The 10,000-nt window shown below is 30.4% G+C and overlaps 1 protein-coding gene and 1 pseudogene across 1 annotated transcript; both read right to left on the bottom strand.

Moving 5' to 3' along the window:
- Positions 1 to 1,291: 1,291 nt before the first annotated feature.
- Positions 1,292 to 3,554, bottom strand: LOC102581812 (purine permease 1-like). Its single transcript, XM_006360205.2, has 2 exons — positions 2,650 to 3,554; positions 1,292 to 1,790 (listed from the first exon to the last, which is right to left on the bottom strand). The coding sequence occupies exons 1-2, from the start codon at positions 3,400 to 3,402 to the stop codon at positions 1,452 to 1,454; spliced, it is 1,092 nt and encodes a 363-aa protein (XP_006360267.2). The 5' UTR covers positions 3,403 to 3,554; the 3' UTR covers positions 1,292 to 1,451.
- A 3,017-nt stretch (positions 3,555 to 6,571) lies between these two features.
- LOC102581481 (purine permease 3-like) overlaps positions 6,572 to 10,000 on the bottom strand; it is a 9,697-nt pseudogene continuing 6,268 nt past the window's right edge.

Raw genomic sequence — 10,000 nt, forward strand, 5'->3', positions numbered from 1 at the left:
GCTCCGGCTCATAGATTAAAAAAATAAAAAATCACGCTGTGAAAGATTTAACAAATTAGAGTCAAATTCAAATTACAATTTTGTAGTCTAAGAGATTAACAAGGATAATAAATAGAAATTCATGAAGTAGCAAGTTATTTAAAATCTTTTTGATAATCAATAAGTAGCACTAACTTAATAGATTTGCGATAGCAATCCTCACCAGCAATCTTTTAGCGTCCCACCCACTCAAGGTAGTCCCCCACCCCCACCATATCAATATGCTGGTCCTATTTCAAAATTGGAACCACCACTTATATAAATGAAACCTTTGATTGGTGCTCAACATGTCTGTATGGACCAATTCTTTTTGTTTGAAGGGAGATTCAAAATTGTTATTATTGTGCCAGAAAAAGGATTTGCCTGAACTGTTCTGCAAGATTTTTAAAAAAAGGGAGCATATATAGAATTTAATTTGTTGCTTGAACTAAAGCACTATTGAAACTACACCAAAAATGATCTTTTCCAGTAACTAATTAATGAAAATACTTATTATCATCAAATAGGTAGTTTTAACAACAATTAACCCTCTTTGTAAATGTCCCTAAAGCCTACAATGACCGTAGACATCAAAATTTTATTAGACTTTACAAGACGTGTTCAATTCCAATTAGGGTTCTGTGAGGCTACTCAACCATAAACCCTAGTTCATGCCTATATAATGTGTATTATATTTCCTTGAAAAGACATTTCAAAATATCACATAAACTCTAATACCTAATATATAGCTCCGCCTTCGATATATATATATATATATATTCACTTATTGGATGGAGGCAGAGGGTTGGACCCCTTCGTTGAGAATTTATCCTATAAAAATAGGCCATTTTTTTTTTGCATATATTCCCTCTAGTCCATATTAAGTGAATTCTTGCGGTGGGGCGAGGGGTGTGGTTGGGGGGTGGGGGGTTAGGTACACCCTTTAAGAAAGTATATTTTTAAGGACATAATTTTTCCACTATTACCTTTTGATCATCCAAACTAATCTCTTAGAAAATGTAAGGTAGATTTAAGACCCTCATAAATAAAGGGTAAATATAGAAAAATGTCCTAACAATTTTCTTAAACTTCGAAGAATTTACTTATTTTGAACTATGAAAAAAGTCTCAACAATTTACTTAATATGAACTTGAGAGAGTAACATATAAGTTGTTGAATTTTCATGACATAAGATCCTTTTATTTTTATTTTTGAATTCCTGGCTCTGCCACTATAAATACATATTCAACCGACGACATCTCTTAAAAAGTAATGCAAAATAAACATCAATTTTGTGATCGAAAATAAACGTCTTAAAAGAATCCAACGACCCAAACTCTTACACTGATAGAGTTGTAATACTAATACATTACTTAACATAAAATTCTACATACGTCACTGAATACACAAGAAGGAAGTAGCATTATTGTTACTTAAACTTGGTCTGGCAGGGTAGCATGTTTGTTTTTTGTAACCTTGTTGGTCATGCTATCTTTATATTCTCCATAGAAATAAGAAGCAAAACCCCAAAGACACATAGCTAAAGCCATCCACTTATCAGAATTGAATCTTTCAGGCAAGAACATAACAGCAAATATTTGTTGTATTGGAACAAGAAGAGCATTTACTATCCCTGATAATAGTGCTGAGGAGCAGAAAATCATCCCAAGATTTCCAATAATCATAGTTTGTAGAGATATTGCTGTTAATGCTAATATCATATAGTACTTTCTTTGCCCTAATCCAAATTCTTCAGCTTCTCTAGTGATGGCCTGCATATTTTTTCAAAAATGATTTTCTTACGTCGTCAGGTCATTCAAAAGATACTAAATAAATAAAGAGATTTGTAATCTTGCATGCAAATAGGAGAGGTTACTTGCTATAACACGTTACACGTGAAGAAGATTTGATGGTATCGTGTACATATTCTTTACATGGACAACGTATATCTCTTAAACTCTTAAAGAAAAAGTACTTCTTCCGTGTTAACTTAAGCGTCTTAGTTTAACTTGCATGAAGTTGAAGAAAACTAAAAGAAATCTTTCGATTTTGTGATTTTAAATTGAAAATGTATATATGTAATGTATCAAAATGACCGTTATAGTGTTATGACATATTTAATGCCATAAATTTCAGACATCTTCATTTTTTTTTAAAAAATAATTCATGCCCAATTCATATTACCATAATCATATAAATCGGAATGATAGGATAACATTACTTTATATAGTGTTCACACGACTTTTATGAATTTAAATTCTTTTAACTATTAAATTTTTTATTATAATATGATGATTTCTTTGCCAGACTAATTAATTCCCAATATAAGATAAATAATTTAACTTTTATTAGATCACTAAATAATGACTGCGCATAATAGGCCATAATAAGCATAACCATCTAGTTGCCTCAGAAATAAAGCAAATTAAATAACTGAAATAAAGCAAATTAAATAACTTACACTTAAATGATATAAAAATTGTACTATTTAATTTTAATCTAGTTTATTTAAGGAAAATGCTAAAATAGAATGGATATCGTACGTACATGCCTAATTGATAAGAATACAACTAAGTAATAAAAAAAGTAGGCCCTTTCTAACCGTTTTAAACTTTTGACTGAGACGGTTACCTGGAAATCTTTGTTGATAATCATTGCGACGATACAAAACAAAGCTGAGAACATTGATATAAGAAACTGCATTTGCATAACAAGATCAAACGTGACAACAACTCCAGCTTTAACATGACTATACTCCACTCCTGCATTTACAAATCCATGAAGAGCCGCACCAACAAGTGTCATCACAAACCCTAATGTGTATCGTCGATTCGATTCACCTATCGGACGATCTCCATTCATATGTAGCCCTAATATTATCGAACCTAGCATCATCAACACCACCGCGTTCACGGAATAATCTGTGAACTTATGTTTCACCATGAAATACGCGAAAATCGCGGTGAATGCTAGAGACGTTGAAGAGAGGAGAGAGGAAATCGAAACAGGAAGATATGACATGCCAAAAGTGTAGAGGTAGCTACAAATACCAAGAAGAATACCTAAAATAGCACTAAATATTGCTAATTTAGGTGTGACAAAAAGCCTAATATTATTATTATTGGTAATTTTTTTTCTTTTTTTCACATAAGAAATTGAAATTGGTAGAATCAAGATTGGGAATCCTGCTGTTAGCAAAAATGCTTGCAACCACTTTCTTTTTCCACCATGTAAGTAATAAATTCTAACAAGTAATACACCTGATATTTGGCCAACTGAAATGAAGATACAATTTATGAGAATAAGAAGTGTTTTAATTGACATGAAATTCTTGATTTTCTTACGCTTATCATAGTTTCCCTCTTGCTCTATTTCCATGCCCATAATTTTTTGTGATGTGTTTGAGAGGTATTTGTGGGGGTATATACTTAATTATAGTAGTAGCACTAGGTAGCAAGTTGCAAGAAATGAGAGACTCTCATCTGATGAAATTATTGAGTGTGATGTTACATGTATAACCCAAAGAGGGAAATATTGAAGTGTGTGATCATCTTATTAAAAGCTTAATTAAGCTGTTAGAGAGCATATTTTTATTATTTAATCATATTTTCAACATATCCGCACGTGTGTGGGACTGATTTTTTTTTTCATGAGTCAAGTACGTGAAAATTCTTTTTGATATGGGTGACAGTGAGATTGAATCCCAGGACCTCTGCCTGCTCAGCATTGTCGCTGAAGCAACAAGCATAGTGGAAGCATTGGTGGCAGCTGAAGTTCCCGTCATATTTAGGTTTTTTCTTTTCTTTTCTAAGCATTGTTTTTTTTTTTTTGGCCCTAATACCATGTAAAGTGAACCCCAACGCTACATTCATTAATCATATAGGAGATATTTATACAAGAATTGATACATATACAATTACAAAATAACCCTTAATAGAGGTTTTAACCAATACCATACTTATCAGAAAGCTAGTATTTGTTTGACTTTATATGGGTGTATTTGGCTTTTGAGGGAAAATTTCTTTGGAAAATGTTTTCATTAAGAAAATTTCAGGCTCAAACTCGAGATCATTAATTTAAAAATAGTGAAATTTTATCCAATATTTCACCACAATCATTGATAATATAGTATATATAAAAGTTAAATCCACTTGGATGTCCATAAGATTTGAACGTCCAAAAATTAAAGATAATGATTATTGTCGAATAGATAGACTAGTTGTTGCACAAGCCACTAACGTTGTATAAAGGAAGAAAAGTAGAGTATCCAAATCCTAGTAATAAAGCACTATATAACATCATATAATATATTTTGTGACTTATAATATAGCATCTTTCATAAAAGATATTCAAACTATAGTACTTATGAATTCAATATTAATTGATATACAAAAGCATTGCTAATTAATTATTCTTGATTTAATGAAAGATAAATGTGTTTAAAGTTGAATCTACTTTTGTTGTCAAAATTAAAAAAATGCACCCAATAATTCTTCTAGCTATTATTATGATATTTTGTATTATCTTGTTTTCTTTAGTTTTAAACTTATATTTGAATTTATTTATTTTTAAATTTCTTTTACACTAGTACTATGTGGGATCATTTTCAACCATATGAAAAAGGTGATGTTTCCTTTATTGCGATTTTAAGCTTAACTACTCCTTTAATTTGATAGTGGCATGCCTCATTCATAAATGTTTATTCCACATAAGTACTTCTAGTTTTCTAATATCATTTTCAAGAAACAGCCCATGTAGTCTCTTTTTTATTTATTTACTGCAGGTAGAAAAAATAGGAAAAGGGATTACAAGATGGAGAATAGAATTTTTACCAATAATGTGAAAGTTTAAATCTAGTCAATCCATCAGGGGCATACCAACATTGACCCTATAGTTATATATCACATAAATTCGGCTATACACTATATATACATTATCAATACATTACATATACATTGCATATATATACGACCATTATTATTGAATATTTGTTGCCACCTCATGTATAGCTAGAAAAAACCTACATTTTAGACGGGTTGAGTTATCATTCATTTCGCTTTAACTTGTTCAAGTTTGGCCTAACTCATTTACTTGTCACCCTAGTTTTATAGTAATCATAGATTTAAAGTATGAAACCTAGCTAAGGTTATGAGACAGAAAAAGTAGGTTTCATTTGTTCCTTTATATTAGTATTGAAAATTCTAATATTTTTTTTATGTGAATTAGGCATATATTCATGTCATTACCTTTCGTGGAAAAAGGATCCCACAAACGAGCACTCAACTTCAATTATCAGTTACTCTCTCCGTCCATTTTTTCTTATCTGCTATACTAAAAATTGTTGTCAAACAATACTTGTTCAGTTTGGGAAATTAAGAGATAATTTATTCTTTAGTGTCTATTTTATCCTAGCTATTAAATACTATTCAATATCTAATACATTTCTCAAAACATTGAATTTGATATATTCGTAGGATAATAGAGTAATATTACCCCTATTATTTATTACTCCCTCCGTCCCATTTTATATGTCATCCCTTTCTATAAATAGTTAGTCCATAATACTTGTCATTTCATAAAATCGTTTAGTTTGGGAAATCAAGAGATAATTTATTCTTTAGTGTCTATTTTATCCCAGCTATTAAATACTATTCAATATCTAATACATTTCTCAAAACATTGAATTTGATATATTCGAAGGATAATAGAGTAATATTATCCCTATTATTTATTACTCCCTCCGTCTCATTTTAAATGTCATCCCTTTCTATAAATAGTTGGTCTATAATACTTGTCATTTCATAAAATCAATGCATAAATTACCATACTGTTCCTTTTTTACCCTTGTGAGTTATTAACCTTGAAAATATACATTTGACCAACTTAGAAAAGCTAAGTAAATGATTCATGTTCATTGGTTAAAATTAATTAATCAAAATAAATTAATTCATATTCATTGATTGAAAATTTGAGTTCCAAAAAATTAAATAAGTGTAGAAGGGTAAAGTTACATCATTTCTTAAAGCAAGTGCAAAGTAAAAAGGTGACATATAAAATGAAACGGAGGGAGTATTTCTTAAGGTGTGTGCTAAGTTAATAGTGGAAACTCTTACGTAATTGTACAGGTGGCAATTTATTTTACTAAAATGGTCGTATGACTAATGTATTAATATTGTATAAATAGTATATAATTATGTATATATAATGTATAACTATGTATTTGAGATGTATATATATCCGTATACACTATTTATACAATATTTAATTGGTCCATATATCTTCCCTTTTTCCTATTCTTTTTGTTGAATGAACTTGAACATTCTATCTTAGGGACCCTTGCTTATTAAGAAATCAAAAGACAAGATTTAAATTTCCTTGGCATATGATTTGAATTTTTTTTTAAAAATTCTGGCTCTATCACTATACATACATACTCAACATGCTGACATTGCTTAAAAAATAATGCAAAATAAACATCAATTTACGATAAAAATAAAATAAACGTTGTAAAAGAAGTACCCCACAACCCAAACTCCCATACTGACAAAGATAATACTAATAAATTACTTATATAAAATTCTGCGTACATTACTGACTAAAATTATAACATTAATGTTACTCAAACTTGGTCTGGCAGGGTAGCATGTTTGTTTTTTGTAACCTTGTTGGTCATGCTATCTTTATATTCTCCATAGAAATAAGAAGCAAAACCCCAAAGACACATAGCTAAAGCCATCCACTTATCAGAATTGAAGCTCTCAGGCAAGAAAATGACAGCAAATATTTGTTGTATTGGAACAAGAAGTGCATTTACTATCCCAAACAATAGTGCTGAGGAGCAGTAAATCATTCCAAGATATCCAATCATCATAGACTGTAGAGATATTGCTGATAGTGCTAATATCATATAGTACTTTCTTTGCCCTAATCCAAATTCTTCAGCTTCTCTAGTGATGGCCTGCATATTTTTATGAAATATTTTCTTACACCATCAGCCGTCAGGTCATTCAAATGATATTTATAGGTGAATAATATTCTTAATATGTGGGATATGCAATTTTATAAATAAGACAAGTTACCAGCTATAACAGATGAAAAGGACTTGATAATGTAAATATTCAATACATCAACGACGTATATATTTTAAACTCTCAATATTAATTTAAGTGTCTTAGAGTGTAAAAATACTAAAAGATATTTTTTAATTTTGAAATCTTAAATTAGAGATGTTTGAATCTTATGATCTTAAAAAAGTTAGGTAAAATATTGAAATATTAGAGAGTTACCCAATATAGAAAAAGAATAATATTTTTTTAAACCCACTAAAAAGAGTAAAATGCTATGATTGAAGATATCCCCTTGATTATCTTTGAAAATAATTAAATAAAAGTTATTTTTAATTCTTTTTCCCCTTTATGTTGCTCTACATATTTCCACTATAGATGCCACTCTTTCTGCTTTACTATACTATTGAAAATTGATACTTCTTGATCATCTTTTGAAAAGGAAACCTTTTTTCTTACCACTCAAAAAAAAAAGTTTTTTATTATGTGATCACTCTTATAAATTAAGAGAAAGAAAGCTCATGTCATTGGTAACTCTACTTTTTTTTATTTCCTTTTGTATACTAATCCCACACTTCCACTATTTAGTTATTGCACTTCTTTTTTTGCTGTGGGATGCTCCAAAAAGTTTGAAACAATTTCATTGATAATACTATTTTTTTCTTTATAGAAGAATAGCAGATTTTTATATTTAAAATTTAAAAATATTTATTTTTAACTTTTCATCTTATCCTTTACTAAGATTTTGAAACTTTAATAGTTACAAATATTATGGCATATTTAACATCAAAAGTTTTCAAAACAATTTAACCATACGAATATTATGATATCTTTAATATTATAAATTTAAAAAAATCTTTATTTATTTCGTCGTAAATTTTGTGCTAGATTCAAACTGTCACACAAATCGGAACAAACAGATAGTAGTACTTGCAAAACTATATTGCATAATTCTTTTGATTATTAATTTTTATATGATATTTTCTTTGCCAGACTAATTAATTTCTCATATAAGATAAATAATTTGACTTTTATAACTGACAGTATAAAAGAATTTTTATATACACTATTATATCACTTAAAAATAACTACGGATAATAGCTCATAATAACATGTTATAATACACTAAATTACACTTATAATATAAAGTTTATATATACTTCTAATTTGCTAGTTTATAAAAGTAAAATGCTAAAATAACATGCCTAAATGTTAAAAATACAACTAAGTAACAAAAAGTTACATTTTTTCTAATAGCTTAAATTTTTGAGTGAGACGTATTACCTGAAAATCTCTGTTGATAATCATGGCGACGATACAAAACAAAGATGAGAACATGGATATAAGAAACTGTATTTGCATGACAAGATCAAAGGTGACAACAACTCCAGCTTTAACATGACTATACTCAACTCCTGCATTTATAAATCCATGAAGAGCCGCACCAATAATTATCATCACAAACCCTAACGTGTATTGTTGATTCGATTCACCTATCGGACGATCTCCATTCATGTGTAACCCTAATATAATTGACCCTAACATCATCAATACCACCGCGTTTACGGAATAATCTGTGAACTTATGTTTCACCATGAAATACACAAAAATCGCGGTAAATGCAATGGACGTTGAAGAGAGGAGAGAAGTGTAAAGAAATTGAATACATGCATCAGTGTACATTATTGAAGTTAGTTACAAGCTGTTACATTACACATTGCACTGTTAGCAGTGTGAGTAGAATAGTTTGTTAGAAAAGTTAGTTATACAATGTAGCAGTCAGTTAGGTAGTAGCTATTCAAGTCGGTTACAATAGCATTGTATAGATATCCTTGTATTGCATTTGTGATTAATCAAGACACATAATTCTTTTCATTCCTCTCAATGTTGCTCTCATCCATGGATCTTGCATTGATCCAGAATTATCAAACTTAACATGGTATCAGAGCTTTCGAGATTCAATTGAGAGTCAATGCAGTAATAAATTTGTAGTTTGAAGTTCAGATTCAAGTTTCTTTGCTTCAATTTCTTCGTCGTTCACTCAATTTCTCGATTTCTTCCCTTCTTTGTGATTTCGATGGGAGATTCTAGTACTGGAAATCAACTAGGTACTGCCATGGCTGCTACCACAATTGATCATCTTCATCATCTCTATTTGTATCCATCTGATGCACCTGGATCACTCAATGTGGGTATAATGTTTATAGGAACTGATAATTACACTTTGTGGAGCGAAGCTATGCAGTTGGCTATGCTTGGAAAAAACAAGGTGGGATTCATTGATGGTACAGTAGATCGAGATCAATTCACCAGTGTTTTGGCTCGTTTATGGGATCGTTGTAACGCAATTGTAGTGCCATGGATTCTGTGCAATGTTAGCAAGGATCTACATAGTGGAGTGCTTTTTTGCTCAGATGCACATCTAATTTGGGAGGATTTGAAAGAAAGGTTTCACAAGGTAAACAGTTCACGTATTTTTCAGCTACACAAAGAGATATTCACACTTGTTCAAGGAGTCTCTTCTGTTTTAATATATTACTTGTCACGCCCCGAGCTACCCCCGAGACGCGGACACGGGACCTAGGACCACAAGTGATCCCAAGCTAACCCTGCTGGCATGATCATGAGCATACTAAAGATAATAAACTGATGCGGAAGCTAAATCATAAATAAAAATGAAAAGATGGGGAATACCCATATACTATAACTGAGATAAATGAAAATTGATGAGTTTAATACAAAGAAGATATTAACTCAATACTAAGTTGAATCTAACTATGTCTGAAAATAGCCTCTAACTGACTAGAAATGCTGGGACAGGCCCCAGCTAAGTCTAGCAAAACTGAAACTAAAGGACTAAAGTACTAAAAGGAAACCCATGATTATTGTCCTCGAAGAATGAGGACTCACCACTAATG

The sequence above is a fragment of the Solanum tuberosum genome, unplaced genomic scaffold (genome assembly GCF_000226075.1).
Source record: "Solanum tuberosum cultivar DM 1-3 516 R44 unplaced genomic scaffold, SolTub_3.0 scf00314, whole genome shotgun sequence".
In the NCBI taxonomy this organism is placed as follows: Eukaryota; Viridiplantae; Streptophyta; class Magnoliopsida; order Solanales; family Solanaceae; genus Solanum; species Solanum tuberosum.

Excerpts from the sequence above, each read along its gene's own strand:
- LOC102581812 (XM_006360205.2), bottom strand. The coding sequence starts at position 3,402 with ATGGGCATGGAAATAGAGCAAGAGGGAAACTATGATAAGCGTAAGAAA. Across the intron at positions 1,791-2,649 it reads TTATCAACAAAGATTTCCAG|GCCATCACTAGAGAAGCTGA; the intron begins GTAACCGTCTCA and ends AAAAATATGCAG.